General features: G+C 40.9%; 1 protein-coding gene across 1 annotated transcript in view; it reads left to right on the top strand.

Annotated features, from left to right (window-relative positions):
• The first annotated feature begins 2157 nt into the window (after positions 1 to 2157).
• Positions 2158 to 18539, top strand: part of dnah9 (dynein, axonemal, heavy chain 9) — a 65741-nt gene continuing 49359 nt past the window's right edge. Inside the window, exons 1-32 of the mRNA XM_037278558.1 lie at positions 2158 to 2547; positions 2733 to 2914; positions 2978 to 3136; positions 3618 to 3748; positions 3826 to 4037; positions 4515 to 4748; positions 4826 to 4993; positions 5062 to 5178; positions 5235 to 5385; positions 5688 to 5802; positions 5917 to 5985; positions 7446 to 7572; positions 7644 to 7790; positions 8195 to 8303; positions 8367 to 8608; positions 8693 to 8828; positions 9882 to 10078; positions 10146 to 10408; positions 10726 to 10887; positions 10981 to 11203; positions 11273 to 11439; positions 12179 to 12322; positions 12451 to 12610; positions 12936 to 13091; positions 13427 to 13559; positions 13627 to 13904; positions 14160 to 14290; positions 14408 to 14534; positions 15477 to 15629; positions 15869 to 15994; positions 17075 to 17314; positions 17711 to 17871. Of these exons, the coding sequence (XP_037134453.1) occupies positions 2197 to 2547; positions 2733 to 2914; positions 2978 to 3136; positions 3618 to 3748; positions 3826 to 4037; positions 4515 to 4748; positions 4826 to 4993; positions 5062 to 5178; positions 5235 to 5385; positions 5688 to 5802; positions 5917 to 5985; positions 7446 to 7572; positions 7644 to 7790; positions 8195 to 8303; positions 8367 to 8608; positions 8693 to 8828; positions 9882 to 10078; positions 10146 to 10408; positions 10726 to 10887; positions 10981 to 11203; positions 11273 to 11439; positions 12179 to 12322; positions 12451 to 12610; positions 12936 to 13091; positions 13427 to 13559; positions 13627 to 13904; positions 14160 to 14290; positions 14408 to 14534; positions 15477 to 15629; positions 15869 to 15994; positions 17075 to 17314; positions 17711 to 17871 (5471 nt within the window). The 5' untranslated portion in view covers positions 2158 to 2196. The remainder of the gene's footprint in view (positions 2548 to 2732; positions 2915 to 2977; positions 3137 to 3617; positions 3749 to 3825; positions 4038 to 4514; positions 4749 to 4825; positions 4994 to 5061; positions 5179 to 5234; positions 5386 to 5687; positions 5803 to 5916; positions 5986 to 7445; positions 7573 to 7643; positions 7791 to 8194; positions 8304 to 8366; positions 8609 to 8692; positions 8829 to 9881; positions 10079 to 10145; positions 10409 to 10725; positions 10888 to 10980; positions 11204 to 11272; positions 11440 to 12178; positions 12323 to 12450; positions 12611 to 12935; positions 13092 to 13426; positions 13560 to 13626; positions 13905 to 14159; positions 14291 to 14407; positions 14535 to 15476; positions 15630 to 15868; positions 15995 to 17074; positions 17315 to 17710; positions 17872 to 18539) is intronic.

Raw genomic sequence — 18539 nt, 5'->3', positions numbered from 1 at the left:
AACACTCGGTTGGCTATCCACTAACCAAGAAGTGACTTTTAATAAGCACTTGCCAACAACCCAGGAACCAAATTTCTCTTGCATTGATGACTTGTGGGCACATCGTCAGTTCCAGACTTTGCAGGACATTTGTTGGTTAGCCAGCTCTGCCAGGAATGACTTGGCACGTGTTGCATGATACTTTTCAACTCAAAGACAACTTGTGACAGAGGGGAAGGAAATGTGGATGTGAGATGAAACCGGATGTAAAATGAATCACATATTCTCTGTCCGTTTGTGGTTTCCCTGTGGCTGTAGTGCTTTCCAGCAATTGATAGCTGGTCACTGAAGTCACTTATTTTTTCCTAAATCAAATAGTTGGCTGCGTGTAGTTTAATAAGCATTAGTGAAAGGGTCTCGTTTGCCTTGGCATTGCCTTGACCAAGCAAAAGAGTAACCGGAGGTGGAACACAGTGGTCCATTTGCTATACTGGAGCGTCCTCCTGTGGTGACTGACTGCGCCTCTGCAGTGGCTTAAAGATGGAATGAAAGCAGGAAAGGGTGGAAAAAGAGGACAAAATAGAGCTTAACCAACAATTGATACAATGCAATGCAATGCAACTTTATTTATATAGCCCATTTTGAGACAATCACAAATACAAATTAATACTAAATAATATTGATTTTTTTTTATCTCCCTTAAATGTTTTCCACCATCAAATAAATTCAATAATAAAAAACAACACAAGTATTTTTATGGCTCTGAATGAAAAAGTTTTTACTGCCCTCAAAACTGGTTGGGCCACCTTCAGCAGCAGCAACAAGCGTTGCGCGTTTTCTATAACCGGCAATGAGTCTTTCACATTTGTGTGGTATTGTGGCCCAATTGCTTTAATTCAGCAACACTGGAGTGTTTTCAAGCATGAATGGCCTTTTAAAGGTTATGCTACAGATTTTCAATCAGATTCAAGTCTGGACTTCGATAAGGCCACTCCTTCATTTTGTTGTTCTTTTTCTTAAAGCCATTCGGAAGTTGACTTGCTAATGTTTATTTTATTGTTGTTGTGATCCACAACCCAAAATGTGTTTCATCTTAAGGTCACAAACTGATGGCCAAACATTTTCCCTTAGGATTTTCTAGTAAAAAGCAGAATTCACGATTTCATCAATCACAGCAAGTCATCCAGGTCCTGAATTATCAAAGCAGCCCCAGACAACACGCGTGACGGATGGTAAGATATCCGTTTCTGAAAACCATCAAACAAGTGTCAACAGTACACAAAATGCAGTTTTTGAATGACGATTTAATGTTTTAGAGCTGGGGGGAAAAAAAAAACTTTCTGGCCCAAAATGTAATCACCTGCCTTGTTCCATAATGAATTAACTCTCACTAATCTCATTTTCTGGAAAGCCCAGTTCAATTTCACTGATCACAGCCAAGCCTGATTACCTCCAAACCGGTTCAATCAAGAAAGTACTTCAATTGAAACTGCTTGACAAAATGAAGCTTTTGAAAACCTTGAACAAAATGTTGAGATCAATGAAATTAAAGAACAAATTAGAAATAAATAACGGAAATTGTTACAAAGGGTTTCCAAATCACAAGGAACTCAATTGCCTCAGTTAAGTTGGTAGCTTCAATTCATCAATGTGCAATTTGGAATATGAGAGCTGTGCACTGCTCCATTGACTTTTTCCGTGTTTTAATGGCTTTTTCTGCTACAACGTGCATGTCTCCTCTGTTAGACAAATAGTCTCATTTTAGAATAAATAGATGAACCAACCCCCCTCAAAAAAACAAATCTTCCTATCACTTTCTTCTCATAATGAACAAAATTATAATTTTGTGCTGCAGATTTAATCGTCTTTCATCCCCAGCATGTCTTACATCAATAGACTCATTAACTTGAACAAGAAATGATTTCAGTCATAATGCGACTTGACAGGGAGCGCCTTTGAATGTCAAAACATGTTTACATTTTTTTTCACTTTTTTTTTCATTTTATTAGGCACGTAACGACACGCCCATTGTTATAAAGTTAAAACAAAAGGTTCACAAGATAACCAGTAAGCACGTGCATGGAGGGAGGGATGGTCCCAAGTCAGCTCCCCTAGCAACGGCCTCATTAATGCAAACATCGCGTTGCTATGGAGGCTGCTACACAATTAGTTCCTACTCACGCGGTTTGGGCCCAGTGGCTGAATTCCCCAGCGGACATGGACGGCTCACCTGCTGAGGACCACAGACTGAACTTCATAGAAGACTACGTGCTTAGGACTCTCAAAGTCAAACAAGACCGATGGCAAAAATGTTTGTCCTGCCAAGAAAACGTTCAGATTCTACAGGACTTTCTGGACAAACCGCAGCACAGGACTTTGGTGGTGTGTGTGACCGCGACAGGATTGCTACAGCCCGTGACTAACTTTACATTCCAGTCCAAAAACAAATCTGTGTACTTTCTCAAACGAAGTCAAACCACGCTGACTGCCAAACGTATGGTGGATAACTTGGTGTGCGGTGATTTGTCTCACTCGCCACTAGACCACTTTTCTGCACTGATTGAAAAGGTAACTGTATTTTAGTCAACGATTCAGGTATCTGTACATTTATTTTTGACTTGTAGCAGATATTTGTGATTCTATGAGAGGATGAGTCAACTTCAGATCATTAGCATGATGCCCACATTCCTTATCGTGAAAACAAATTCTCAAGATCAATACTTGCAACTGGATAATCCACCATTTTGTTGCAGGTTGTCACCCCACTGCTGTCCAACAGTAGGAACCACACCGAATGGCCTCAGGTGGTAGCCCAAGATGTGAAGAACCTCATCCACTCCCTCAAGAGCAGCGTGTTTGTAATGTCAGGCCAAGTCAAAGGCCGGACACTGCTGCCCCTTTCTGTCGGTTTCGACGCTGTGGAGACAGATAACAGGTAAGCCGAGTGGACTGTATGATAATGCAGCATATTTTCATTCAAAGCTGGGAAATTTCTCAGGGGGGAAACAATAGATAAAAGCATCATCCACTCCTTGGAGTCAACAGTGATTGAGTGGAGCCATCAGATCCGTGCAGTGCTGATAAAAGAATCAGCGGAGGCTTTGCTTGAAGGCAAAGCCCCCACACCGCACACAGAGCTGCTCTTCTGGAAAAACAGGTCAGCAGATCTGTTTCTACGGATACAAAATAACCTCTGGCAACCTCGAACAAATACTTTTAATGCTGTGTCACAGAGCCCTGGAGTTAGATTATTGTAGATTTTTTTTGGACCATTTACTGATTCCAACAAAGGTGTTTTTAGTCTTACTATGATGAAGTCCATCCTTTTTCTGTACCGCTTGATGAAGTCTTTAACACCTTACGTAAAATAACATTTGAGTTGTCGAAAAAATCTCAACATTATGCAGATCGTTTTGCAGATGTTTTCATTGTAGTGGCTGACAGAAATCCATGTTGCTCTTGTGATGAGTCACCAAGTAAAAATAGGTATTGTAATCTGTTAAGTAAAATGCAGTCATTGTTACATCTACAGATCATCTTACTACAAAGACCTTTAGAATTATTCATAAATGTTCCACAAGAAGTCAAAGGCATACAAATGTGACCTTTGGTCTTCTCCATTTATTCTCGCCTTGAAGATATGCTGATTTGGAGTGCATTTACACCCAATTAACATCACACAAAGGGAACAAAATGGAGATGCTGCTTGACGCTGTGGAGAGCAGCTATTCTCCCGCTTTTCAAAACATCCGACGGGAAGTCCGGGAAGGTAATTACAGACTTCAAACTGTGAGACTTTGAATATATACTTATATATGTGTGTGTAAGCCACTGTTGATTGGGCAGCCTTGGAGGAGGCAAAGGACATCTCTACCTACTTGGCACCACTGCAGCGCCTGTTTGAAGACATGGAGAATGGAAAGTTTTCCCATGTCAAAGGTCAGATGGGCCCCTTGATGCACACAGTATGTCTTGTGTGGGCCAACTCCGGACACTACAACACTCCACCGCGACTCATTCTTCTACTCCGAGAGATCTGCAATCTCCTCATACAACAGGTCAGCTGCGGGGGTTTTCAGGGAGTAGTCGACATGTTTTTCGCGAGTTCTTTTTTCTGCCTCAAAAGCTTTTTCTGAATTAAGCACCTGTCAGTGCAAGGCTCGCCATAAGTGAAAACGGAGTGCTACGTTAGTCCATTAAAGACAAGTTGAGGTTATTTTCTCCCCCATGTTGCTTCAGATAAAAGCCTCATTAAGGTTTCCTTGCAATATTTCTTTTCAACACTACTTTTAAAGCTCTTTCAAAAGATGTGTTGAAAAGTGCTCTTTCAAGAAATGTCTCTGGTTTGACTTGGAAAAAACAGACCACGACTTGAATGACTTGGAATGTCAGGTGACAGTCTTTCAATACAAAAATCATTCTCACTTCTGGCAAAAGAAGGATCTGTTGTATTTGATTAAGACTTGAAATAGGATGTAATTGCAGTATGTATCTGGTCTGCCTGCTTTGATAAACGGTCTTGGCTTTTCTGTCAGGCTCGCAGTTATTTGATACCAGAAGAACTTCTCAAAGGTGAGCTTGTTGAGAGTCTTCTGAAAGTGAAAACAACCTTGGACATTTTGGAACTCTTCAAGAGCACCTTTGAGGACCACCGAACCAATCTGAGCCAGTACCAGAGGAATGGGAACTTGGTGAAACCTTGGAATCTTTCCTCTACTTTGGTCTTCTCTGGACTTGATAGCTTTCTCGACAGACTCGTGTCCACACAAGTAAGTCTGTTCAAATAAAAAAAAGTGTTCTTTTATATTTGCATCAATTTCTTGTTTCATTCTATCTACCATATCAGGATATCCTTTTGGTAGCAGTGGACTTCTCAAAGCTTGAGAAATTAGAGATTGGAGGTGTTAGAGGCCGAGCGCTAAGCCAACAGGTCCACCAACTCCACCAGGACTTTATGGATCATTTCAAGAGCTTAACAGAGAAGCCCTATGACTGTTTGGACCTCGACAACAAGGTGAGGAGTACTTCACACAGCTCAGTCGGCTCTTGGCTGCGGGCCTAGCTGTGGTTTCTGCCCTGCAGGAGTTTGAGAAAGACGTCCGCGACTTCAAATTGTTAGCCGATGACACGGACCGGCGATTAGGAGCCATCTTCTGTCAGGCCTTTGACGACGCTTCAGGATTGGAACATTCCTTCAAGGTAATGAACCCGCTCTTTGAAAGGCATGGACATTCTCATGATCTCCTTATCTGCAGGTTGTGGATATGTTCAGAGGCTTGTTGGAGCGTCCTTTGGTAGCTCAAGATGCTTTGGACAGATACTCATGCTTAGTAAGCATGTTTGACAAGGATCTGGACAACTGCAAAGTCCTATACCAGGAACGTATTAAGCTTGCAAATGATCTGAGTAAGTTTTAAAAGTCAACTAAATTCTAAATTCATTGAGAGTTTTTTGGCATCACCTGAAAACTCTTCAGTGGGTGAATTTAATGAGTTTTACACCGTGGCGGCCAACAATCATGAATACAGAATATGCTAACAGCGTAGCACAAAGGAATATTCAAGAAACGTGCAGGTGACAATAGCAGCTCACCTCTTTTTTGGCTTCAATTTGAAGGAATAATGCATACCCTAATGAAACAATGCATATATAATTATGCTCAGACTTTATATATATATAAATAGCAGTAATATACTACTCCACCACAGGTTCTGCTCCAGTGAATAAGAATATGCCAGCAGTAGCTGGAGGGCTGAGATGGGCCCAAGAGCTGCAGCAGCGCATGCAGACACCCTTCTCCAAATTCAAATTCTGCTCCTACCCGTGAGTGTCCTCTCATCTCCACAGACAACACATAGAGCAAATAACTACATTGCATTTGTGTTACCAGTAAGAACATTTCCATAAATCTAATCTTGGGGAAATTCTCTGAGCTAGGTGCCTGGAGTCAGCACAAGGAGTTTGGGTCATTGGGAAGTATGAGGAGCTGATGCAAGAGGTTGACAGGTTGGAGCATCTTATTTTCCTATATTGCATAACATGTCATATAGCTGGGAAAAATATATACTTTGTAGATGTTTGCTGAACCTATGGCGGAATATTCACCTCTCGGAAAAAAAAAAAATCACATCTCAATTACCGTAATTTTCGGACTATAAGTCGCGGGTTTTTTTCATAGTTTGGGTGGGGGGGCGACTTATACTCAGGAGCGATTTATATACATATATATGGGTTTTTTTCACTTTTTTGGGCATTTTATGGCTGGTGCGACTTATACTCCGGTGCGACTTATAGTCCGAAAATTACGGTAGATTGAAATTGTATTAGCCAGTCCAAAGTTGTCGTATGGAACGCTACCCAGCAGCCTCATCTGCTAAATATATGAGATGTAGTTAGTTTATGAAGCTGCCCACGTGAAATGCGAATGTAGACGTGCAGCTCCAGGCGTGATTGATGTTCTCATTACTGGGGCACTGCTCTGTAGATGATCTCACAGGAGTCTCATAATCTCGCATGCCCTGTCGCCACTCACCGATGCCAAGTGAGAAATGGCCTTTTAGACCACATTTAACATCAAAACCTGTACGATAAATCATCTCATTGAGGGCCACCATTGCTGCTATGAATTATGAAAGAGCCAATAACGGCAAGAAAGAGCTCTTCTGTTCCTCCATTTGTCTTTTGCTTCCCAATTCTTAACACTAACCACGTCAAGTTGTAATCTATCAAGGTTTAATCGTCACACTAACATTTCAGATGCTTTTACATCTTTACAATGTGACACCTTACATTGTGAGATGAAATGTCCATTCCTGTAGAGAACACGTTAAGGCAGACTGATAAGAGTTCCATCCTAATGCTGCTTGATCGTTTTAATAGATATTAATGTGTCTCTCAGCTTATCCCATCGGTCTCAGTCACTGAGTCACTGAACCACTTTGGTAGTGCAACTCTATTCATTATTAAACAATGAATGAATAATAGCAACCTGTTTCTCTTTCATGATCTCTATACATCCTATTGAACTCTCATAAGACTTGCTGCTATATTAACAATCATAGGTGCAAAGCGTCATCATTCTAACCCTTCCACTCCTGATTGGGCTGGGCATCCTTACACATTACTCCCCACTGACAAAACGCTGCATGATTTATGACCATTACCAAGACATTGGATTGCTTCTGTGTCTGCGCTGCCACTATCAGGAAATGAAGCTCACGGCAGAAATCCAATAAGGAGCACACTGAAGTACTCGTCATAAAAGTTGCTATTTACAGATTGACATAGCCGTAGTACGGAGGCCTGACAAATGAAGCAGTCTTTATCCTCATATCACCTCCAGCTGCCCTCGCAAAGCCTCCATTCTGTGTTGCCCAGCCATTTGCACTTCTGTGACTGTTTTAATGGGAATGAAAAAACAATGTTAGACCACTCTGCTTTGGTGCCTTAAGTGTACATTCTTTCAGATACCGCATCAGCCTGTATGAGACATGGACGAGGACTGTTGACAGCAGTTGTCATCACAACCTCAGCCTCCCCTTAATCTGCAGAGACGTATCCTCGCGACTGATCTCGGTCAACTTTAACACCCAGGTTGACGTGAATCATTGCATGCACATATTCTTTTTGTCAGTAGAACATTTACAAAAATGCTTCTTCTTTAGCTTGCATCTGTGTTGAGGGAAGTGAAGTACCTGGAGGCCACACAGACTGAAGTGATTCCCGACACTGCAGTGCAGATTTATGCTAGCAGATGGCACTTGTGGCAGTTTGTGGCCAGCCTGGAACTTGCTGCAGGACGATACAACAAGGTCAACATACGGTTTGATTTTACATTTCACGCCAAGGCAGCAGGGTGTGCTACCGGTCTGCATATCTTACGTTCCATTTTTTTCGTTTTAATCCAAACAAAATGTATGGGGCTGGAACACATTAATGGCATTGCCTTTCATTTCATTGGGGAAAGATGATTTGAGATATGCTCACATTTACATGACACTATTCTGATCAGTGGGATTTGTTGCTCTTATAAAGTAATCATTTCATTTTGATAACTGAGTGTTTTGGAAGAATAAAAAAGCAAATTGTAAAATCTCATCTTGCCTAATACGGTTTGATCAGCTTTATGAGTACCGCACATGAGAGAAATTCACAATGCTGCTCGGAGCTAAAAACTCAATTCATTTGATCTTCTTCCCTCGACCACATATTTTAGATGATTCAGTCTGTGCTTGATGTGGAGAATCCACTCCTCCAGAGACAGCTCAGTGATATTGATACCCAGCTGAGAAAGGCTGAAGAGAGCCTCAGTTGGAACAGCCAAGGTGTGACCTTTATAGATTCTTCACCAAAGAACACATTTACTCAAAGTTCTTTGCTATTTCTAGGCATTTGGCAGTATATTCAAGAGTTGCGGGATTCCATCTGTGACCTGGAAAGCCGACTCCAAAAGACCAAAGACAATGTGGAAGAGATCCAGAATTGTATCAAATCCTGGGCAAGACCATTGTTTGACAGGAAGGAGGGGAAAAAAGACACTTTGCTGAGTCTGGACGATCGGGTCGAAAGGCTGGATCGCTTTTATTCGGTGATACGATCGACAGGAGATAAGATTCATTTCCTCACCAATGTAATGAATCGTTTTTATTCTACTAAATTGGTTAGCAATTTGGTAAACATAGTAATTGTGATTTTTCCAATATCCTCTTTTCAGCGAAATCTTGAGCTTTTTAGGTCGGATCCATCCTCAGAAGATTGGAAAGCCTATGTGGACTATATTGACGACATGGTCATTGATGGATTTTATCATTGCATAGAGTGTTCACTCAAGTTTTTCCTGGAAAACACAGGTAAGCTTTTCCGAAATTTAGTGTGGACATTTTCCAACATATCACTTTTTTGGAGGAATAAAAGCAATAATAGATACATTTACTATGCTAACTCCACACAAAAAGACAAGCTATATGAACCCGGGCCAATTATAACTACTATTTAACATCTTTCTGTTAACCTTTGTAAAAGTTGTTAAGAGTCTGTGAATCAAGTCTGCAACTTCCTGAATTCCAAATGCCAAAATATTTAATGAAAGATCAAAATGTAATCGACTGGCTGAAACAGCTTCCTTTAAGACATTTCTTTCAGCGATTTTGCAGTATATGTCACTCGGGTGTTTTATTGGGAGCGAGGAAGAGATAGACTTGTACTGTCAAGATGGACGAGGATTCATTTTAGGAATTATTGCTAGACTGCTGCTACTGTGTCCTTCCTCTCGTTGTTTCCTCACCGCTACTAGATTGCGGTGAAACTGTAGACAAACACGGCCCGAATGATGGCCATTGTTTTGCTTTTTTTTTTTTTATTTTGGGGGCGATGGTTCATATCAGGTTAATTTTGAGGACGTTCTGAAATGAGATTCCACAGAACAATATAGCAGCATGTCAGCAGAAACGGTATATGCTCCCTGTGGCTTTGTGAATAGAATATTTCTCAATTCAATAAACTGACCCCTGAGTGCGTCACTGAGCTGAAGTGAAGCTACCATAGAAATGCTGAGAAATGAAAACTTTTGTACCTTACAATAACCAGCGTCCCTATGAATATTTAAGCTTTTAAATCCATTTCATCCAAGGTCTTTAGAGTTTGTTGAAAAATACTACTTTAGTCTGAACCCATTTTGAAACAATGACTAAAACATGTGACAGAAAATCGGAACAATTTTAAGCCAAAAACTTACATCATCATTCATTTTGTTGTATAGATTTGTAAAGTTCTTTAACATAAATAAAAATACTCTGCTATTAATGTTTAATCTCCGCTACTATTATATTACCCACTGCATTGTTAAAATGAAATGTGTCCCTAATTTTGTATCAAAGTATTTCGTTTATTCCAATGTGGCCTAGATGAAAGAGACAATATAGTACCCCTGTTTGAGGCCCAACTGGATCTCAAAGTTCCTCACATGGTGTTTATACCATCTCTGGAGTATGGAGAAAGAGCAAATTTCCATGACCTGGTGGAGAGTCTCATCAATGATGTGTTCAGAGTGTCTTCATTGGTGCCACGCCTCTCCCAGCACAGTTCTTTTCCTCACTACCAGGTAGGTAGCGTGACCTTCACCACTCCAAGATGGTTATGAACAAGTTTGAACTCTGACCCTCTACCAGGCTGACATGGAAGACATGCCAGACTTGGCAGATATGCGTCTTCTCCTCATGGATCGTGTGCAGAGCGTCATGACGACTTGCTGCATTTTCCGGAATTCGTTGGAACGCTACAGTTACCTTTACATAGATGACAGGAAGGAGTTTCTGCACCAGTTTCTCCGCTATGGTCATGTTCTGACCGACCAGGAAATGGAAGATCGAGTTGAAGATTCTATCCCAGAGAAGCCACCGACGTTGGATAACTTTAAAGATCAAGTGGATAGGTGAGTGCTTGTTACATTTCTGCAAATAAAGGTGTTTTCTCATTTCTGTTGAATCCAAATGACATTTCCACAAATCTACTTTTACTTTGAAAATCAAAGATCAATCCTTCTTGTGTCCTATTGCTTCGCTGTTGTTCAGTTTTTTTCCATCACTAAATCAAAAATAACTGTCATCAGGAAAAAATGTATTTGAATATTTTGAATGCAAAGAAAATTGTATCCGATTGTTCGATTCGTTCACAAAATAATTGATGATGAAATAATGGATTCTAAATAGTGAGAGCCCTACAAATCATTTGACATTTTGATGTACGTAGGTATGAGAAGATCTATGATGAGGTGCAAGATCTGGAGCCAGTCCACGTATTCCATGGCTGGATGCGTGTAAACAGCCGCAGCTTGAAGATTGCCCTGCTCAACACCATCAAGAAATGGAGTTTCATGTTCAAACAACACCTTATTGATCATGTCACTAACAGGTTGAGTACATTTCAACAATACTACATCGACTTTACCATGCCACCTACGTATTCTCCCGCTTCCTATTTCGCCATTATTATCGTATTGTGTAGTCTATCAGAACTGGAGAGTTTCATCATCGTGGCGAAGACTGGCCTCAGCCAGCAAGTGGAGGAAGGAGACTACAAAACCCTGGTGGGAGTCTTGGGCCATTTGCTTGCTGTCAAGGAGAGACAACACACAACAGATGGCATATTTCAGCCACTGCAGCAAACCATTGCTTTGCTAAAAGATTATGAGCAGGATCTCCCTGATGCTGTGCATAAGCAGTTACAAGTAAGCATCATTTGAAATCTTTTAGCTTGAATGGAACAATTTCCATCTTGGCTGTCTCTTTGTCTTCAGGAGTTGCCCGAAAAGTGGAGCAATGTGAAAAAGGAGGCCATGCAAGTCAAACAGCAAGTAGCGCCTCTGCAAGCCGTTGAGGTTGCGAGTTTGCGAAGAAAGTGTGCTTCATTTGAAGTGGAGCAACACACATTCCGGGAACATTTTCGCAACAATGGGCCCTTCAGGTAACAAAGGCGGCTTTTGTCAAAGGACGTGTCCTCTGAGATAATGCATATGCATTGTACACTGTGCTTCCAAATTAATTGCTTTTATACTGGACCTCCCACTTGCATGGACTTCAGTGTCTTTTCATTAGGAGAAATTCAATTTGAAGACATCGAGTGATTTCATGCAAATGCAATTTATTACACTAACAGTCCAGGATTTCAGTCGGGCGGGGTGGGTTCAAACTAGGGATTATGTATAAAATCATAATCACGATTATTTTTATTATTATATTTATTCAACAGCATTTATTGAACATGTTCAAAACAAAAAAAACACTCTCCTGTTAAAAATACGGATAAGCATTGGTTATACACATTGCAAAAGGTTTTGAAGTTGACCTTTTGATTTCGTTTTCCAGTATCTTTGCACGAACGTCACCTTTCTCTGCGTCCTCATTGGTAAAGGACTGTTATCGGCACATCTGATAAGGCTAATTGAATCTTACAATAATGATCATTAATTCTTTGCTTGAGACGCTTAGTCATAATATCTAATTGTCGCATTAGTTACGTGTGTAATTGGTCTGCTAATAGCGGCGTGATTACATCCTATTTATGTCTCGGAAGTCATTTTTAATTTGTGATGAGGAAACCTGCTCTTGTTATGCTGCAGGTTTGGCAATTATACAGGGCCTTATTATCAAAACAAGAGCCCCCCTATACCGGGGTTAATGTGTACCTGTTTGCATTCATTCAGATTTGACAGCGAGAATCCACACCAGATGTTGGACATATTTCACTGGCAGATCCAGGAACAGGAGGCAGAGATGGCCTCCCTGGTGGAATCCGCCAGCTTGTTTGAGGTGACTGTCTCGGAATACAAACAGCTACGCCGATGCAGGTAAGATTCAATTCTCACAATTCGATGTCAAATGTGGCACTAATGAGCAATGAAATCAGTGACCCTTATTTAGATGTGCACTCTGAATACGGTTGGTTTGACTTTATCTTGTGTCATTCATCCCTGAGGCGTGAGGTGGGCTTGCTCAAGGAGCTGTGGGACATGATCACTCTGGTGGAATCCAGCATGGGCGAATGGAAAATGACTCCCTGGAGGAAGATTGATGTGGAGGACATGGAGTTGGAGTGCAAACGCTTCTCAAAAGATATTCGAGGGCTGGATAAGGAGGTGAGGAGACTAATCGGGTGGTGTACTGTAACCTAAAGGTGTGAAAAGCACTGTAAAAATGGAAAGACATCAATTGAAGCTACAAATGCTCCCTCGTTTCTTTGTCGTCAGTCATTTCAGTGCCGCAGCAGAAAAACAAGTTGTTTTCTTGCCCTTCGCGCAGATAATCAATAGACAACGTTTGATGTCGAGTTACTCGCGGAGCTACTATTAGCTGAATTAAGCTATGGGACTTTAAAGTCAGGCTTATTCGACTTCACATGGATAAACTAAATCAAACAAGGCTTCTTTTTTCATTTTAAATTTCCTTTTTTGACACTTGCAGATTAGAGCGTGGGAGGCCTTCACAGGTTTGGACAGCATGGTAAAGAACCTTCTCATTTCCCTGAGGGCAGTAGCAGAGCTGCAGAATCCAGCCGTACGGGTCCGACACTGGCATCAATTAATGGCTGCTACTGGAGTTTGTTTTAACATGGACCAGGTTTGCAATCTGTTTTTATTGATTGATTATTATTCTATGTATTTTTTTGATTGTACATTGTAAATATTCTTTCACAAAGCAGCAGTTGGATGGCTAATTTGTCTGCATACCAAACTGAATAATAATAAGTGAATCCAATTCCAGGGTTAAACCTTAATTATCCACTTCTGGTGAAGCGCAATTTGCTGACCGCTTTTAATATTTTACATGACGACGGCCCAACCTCAGTGTTTTTCCCGTAAATGTTTTTCCACATTGTACAGCCTTTGAAGCATTACACAAAAAAAAAATCCCACAGTGTAAGGGTACAAAAGGTTCATTGCTATTGTGTACAGGAAACCACTCTGGCTGATCTGCTGCAACTGAACCTGCATGCTTTTGAAGAGGAAGTGAGAGGGATTGTAGACAAGGCTGTGAAAGAGCTGGGAATGGAGAAAGTTCTTTCGGAGCTCAACTCCACATGGACAGGTCTAGCGTTAACTTCCACTATTGGTGCTTTCCAAAAGATGTCTTCTCTTGACATGATCCTTTACAGGTATGCGGTTCCAATATGAGCCACACCATCGTACTGGAATCCCTTTACTGCGTTCAGACGAGGAACTTATCGAGACGTTGGAAGACAACCAGGTCCAACTGCAGAACCTGATTTCTTCCAAGTACATTGCCCACTTCTTGGATGAAGTATCATCTTGGCAGAGTAAGCTCTCTGTGGCCGACTCTGTCATCTCCATCTGGTTTGAGGTGCAACGGACATGGACTCACCTGGAGAGCATCTTCATCGGCTCAGAGGACATTCGGTCACAGCTGCCTGAGGTTAGATTTTCGACAATTGCGTGGATTATTTAACAGCAAGTATCTCGAACTCTGAGATAAAGTTGTGTTTTTTTTTAAGGAAGAATTTATTAGTCAGCATACTGCTAGTAGAGCTGTTGTTACTTGACTTTTTAATTGCTTCCATGATGTGAGCCTCTACCCAGATGTTTATTATTATTATACCTTTAATTCTCCCTCTCTCATGTGGAAAACTAAATCCCCTGGCTGTGCTGCCTGGTGGAATTTGTTTTGCAGGACTCTAAGCGCTTCGAAGCGATTGATGCCCATTTCAAAGAGTTGGCTAACTGGCTGCATCAAACGCCCAACGTTGTAGAGGCCACCAATCAACCTGCTCTGTTTGACAAATTGGAGAACATCCAGTGCAGGTGATGCTTAAGACAATATGAATGCTGGTGTCTTTTTTTTTTTCTTTTAAATCTCATGATGCAGTGGGTATCAGGTTGGCACATGAATTCACAAATGGATTGTCTTTGCCTTTACAGGCTGTCCCTTTGCGAAAAGGCTCTGGCGGATTATCTGGACATCAAGCGACTGGCATTCCCTCGCTTTTACTTCATCTCTTCAGCTGATCTCTTAGACATTCTTTCGAATGGAACCAACCCACACCAGGTGGCTGCTTTATTATTTGTTTATGAAGTTAGGTCTGTTCCAACTTGGGGGTGGTGGGGAGGTCACCTTTTTTCCACCTTTAGCTTGATGACAGACTAAAATTATCAGCCAATCATACAAAAAAAAAACAAATAGGTGAGTTATGCAAAAGTTATTTTCATGACTCCACTTTCTGGGGAATGTGAAATTTCTTTGGCAAATAAAATTGACAGGCCTGGCCACATAGCTCCACACAAACTTCACCGACCTTTATTACTTGACTTCAAGATGGTGCAGTCCAGCAAAGAAGCATATGAAAAAAAGGAGGCGGGGCTACGATTTTTGGTGGTGCAATCCTGTGAAGGAACCACTTAGAAGAGTCTGGACATTGAGCTTTGTGAATCTCCACCAATGGAATTCTTTTCTGTCATTATCACTGTGTACATTGCACCATCTGCTCCAGAGGCTCAGCTTGTGATACTGTTCACGCAGCCGTTGCCAGGTTACAGTGCCTGTACCCAGATGCGACTATCATCATTATTTTAGTCACTGCTGTTTAGACACTATGCATGTCCACTGGAGAGTAAAACATAACCTTCATTCACAACCCCCAAAAAATCTTCCTAAAACATTCAGATGTTCCCTACGAGTGAAATCAGAAAAGACCCAAAAGTCGGATATCTGTCCTGGTACCTGATATGATGACATTTTATTTTCTAGAAGAATTTTCAATTGGTTCATCAGCATTCTGAGTCAGCGTCTTGTAGTACTGCAAGCTTCCACGCTGAGGCGATGTTGCTCATGGCATTCTCATCAAGAGAGTTTTGAAACGAAATCTTTTCATTGAATCTATTTAAGAGGATGCACACAGCCTGACATGGCTTTCTATGAAAAAAACAATAGCATAAAATAGCAATGACTTTGTCTGTGTACCTTGAGTTTTCCATTGTCTGCATTTTTCAGGTCCAGAGGCATCTGTCGAAGCTATTTGACAACATGGCGAAAATGGAATTTGAAGTAGATGAAAAGGGAAATCCTTCTAAGACGGGCCTGGGCATGTATAGCAAAGAAGAGGAGTATGTCCCTTTTAATCAGTCTTGTGACTGCACTGGACAGGTAAAAATCCACTTCTCATGGCTTCATGTCTTGTAAATGTCTTCTAGGCTGAGTTCAAATTTGATGAGGCAATTATTACAGAATTGCTGTATCTGCAACTTATGGAACAATAAATGCAAGAAGCTGTCAAACACGGATATATAAATACTCACACTTACTGTATATGCACAACAAGGTCTCCAAACAATGAATACATTGTTATTTGCAACTTGTGTGTTTTTCTGTGTTTGTTGTATAAGGTGGAAGTGTGGTTAAACCATCTTCTGCAGAGCATGCGCTCCACTGTTCGTCGTGAGCTGACCGAGTCAGTGAGCACCTATGAGGAGAAGCCCAGAGAGCAATGGTTGTTTGATTATCCAGCTCAGGTGAAACTCGCACAAAATTAGATACACGAGGAGTTTTGGGAAATCATTCTGTTCTTACAAAAATATGTTTTGCCTGACGATGCCAGAAAGGTATTCATTATCTGGCAAGCTGTTCTCTAGATGGGATAGATTAGTCAAGTGTTATCTATATGTTCGAGCTAATGACCTTGTTTTATCAAAAAATGACTCATACCTCAAACTTTAATCAGATAGATTAGCAGCAACATTTATGTCAAATATTGCTTTTTAAGTCCCAAGTAGGGAAAGCAGTAAGAACCAAGGTCGTACCTTTCAGGTAATGACTTGTAAATTAAATATAAATGAATTGGACAATTGATCAACTTTATTTTGGATTTGATTTGATCTATTTTTTATTTTTTTATTTGATTGCCAAAATGGCAACTATTATTGCACGTGTATTGTGCATCTTTATATTGACGTAAAATCAAGAAAATGATTATTCAGCCTGACATGTAATAGGAAATCTCCAGACTAATCTATGAATCACGTCTACCGTTTTAATACTGACCTCCAAAATAGAAATGACATCATGGGTTAATTATGTGACCCCTACTAAAAAAAAAACACACACACAGAATAAGTTAGCGAATATTTGATGATGTGATTAATTTGCATCCTTACTAACCAGAGCTCTCCTGCCCTTTTCTTTGGCCCGTTTTTAATTCAGGAGAGCATGACTTATGAATGCAAATTTACATCAGCTGATTTAATTTTGCATGGAAAGAATGTTACTCAAATAACATCTATGCTTGTATATAAGTATTTTTTTTAAATTAGCGTTAACCGGAATTAAATATCTGTATTAAATACTATACTAGGCTAGCAACCATGTGTTAGTATTTATTGAGTCTGTCATTTGAAAAGGTTCATTAAAAAAAACACTCATGATTGGGTGCTATTAACTTTGTCTGGAAGTGAAGAGAAGCTCTAAAAGCATCATTTATATGCATAAGGAATATGGACATACAAGTGCTGTCTGATTCCTGTCGCTATCTTTTCACATGTATGGCATATGAATGCGGCAAGACTCAATATAATCTTAAATGCTAATATTTTCAGGTGGCACTTACTTGCACTCAGATCTGGTGGACATCCGATGTGGGAATGGCGTTCGGCCGTCTGGAAGAAGGCAACGACAGCGCTCTAAAGGACTATTACAAGAAACAGGTGTCTCAGCTCAACACCCTCATTTCCATGCTGATTGGCCAGCTTTCGCCCGGAGATCGGCAGAAGGTCACGACCATCTGCACGATCGACGTCCACGCCAGAGATGTGGTTGCCAAGATGATTGCACACAAGGTAAAGCGGAAGAGCTAAAGGGAAAATGAGAATCCCAAAGTTAAAGATTGGCCTCAGGAGAAATGGAGCAACATTTTTGGTATCAGGGCTGCCGAGGACAGAAGCCCCACATCACTGAATTGAAGCCATAGTGCAAAGTGAATCACAAGCATCATGATATTTATAGCTTAGCAGGGATCCCAGATCCATTTGAATAAATCACAATACTTGACAAGGTCACAAAGTGTGTTCTGAAAAGGAAATGCCCTTGATTTGGGTCTTTTAACAAGACAACGCTGTCATAAACAAGCAGGATATTGGCTCCAGGCCGATAAGATTAGAATGTTGGAGATAAGAATGGAAACGCAGAGAAAGTGTGGACTAATAGAATATTATTTTCTCAACTTGTATTTTCAGGTGGAGAATTCTCAAGCATTTGTGTGGCTTTCCCAGCTGAGACACCGATGGGATGAGAAGGAGCGTCATTGTTTTGCAAATATCTGTGATGCCCAGTTCCGCTACTCTTACGAGTATCTTGGCAACACGCCGCGACTCGTCATCACGCCTCTAACAGACAGGTACCTTTGTGTCATGTTTTCTTAGCTCCAATCTAGTATTTCATTCTCCGAACTACATCTGATGTCAACAAACAATGTTTGTAATTGTGAAGCTTGTCTTGCCAATTATTCTTGAAACAATATGACTGATTAAAGGAGTCCGGAACCTCTGGTAAGGCAATTACAGTGGCTTCAATATACTGCACAATATTTGCGCTTGTATGTTTTCAGTAATTCACAATTTCTTTTATATGATACGCGATAACAAAAATAAAAAGATTCCAGTCATCTCCATTTGGATGACAGTAGACATCCATGGCAAGCAAAATCTTTTGGATCGACTCACCTGGGGGAAGTTGACCATTGTTTTGTTTGTTCCCAAGCACATGTTTCCACAGGATTCCTGATAACGTTTTTTTTACAACATAGAGATAAAAACCTGCCTCGCGGAGCCATTTGGCAAACCGCGCAGTGTGATTATGCAGCTCCAGATCTGCCAGATTGACCGAGCGACCGGTCTTCCATTTGAAGCCAGAATAAAGCAGAAACAATAGGCTTTGATGGCCACATCAGCCAGCGTAGGAGCCAGCAAGAATGGGCTGCATGCCCTTGCAGAAAGCCACAGTGTCCATTTTGATAATGGACTATGGATTAAAGGACATTTTGTCTTAAGCTTTGATCCATAACTT

Source organism: Syngnathus acus, chromosome 19 (assembly GCF_901709675.1).
Source record: "Syngnathus acus chromosome 19, fSynAcu1.2, whole genome shotgun sequence".
NCBI lineage: Eukaryota > Metazoa > Chordata > Actinopteri > Syngnathiformes > Syngnathidae > Syngnathus > Syngnathus acus.
Note: the sequence above shows the minus strand (reverse complement) of the source record. Positions and strands in the feature narration are given on the sequence as shown.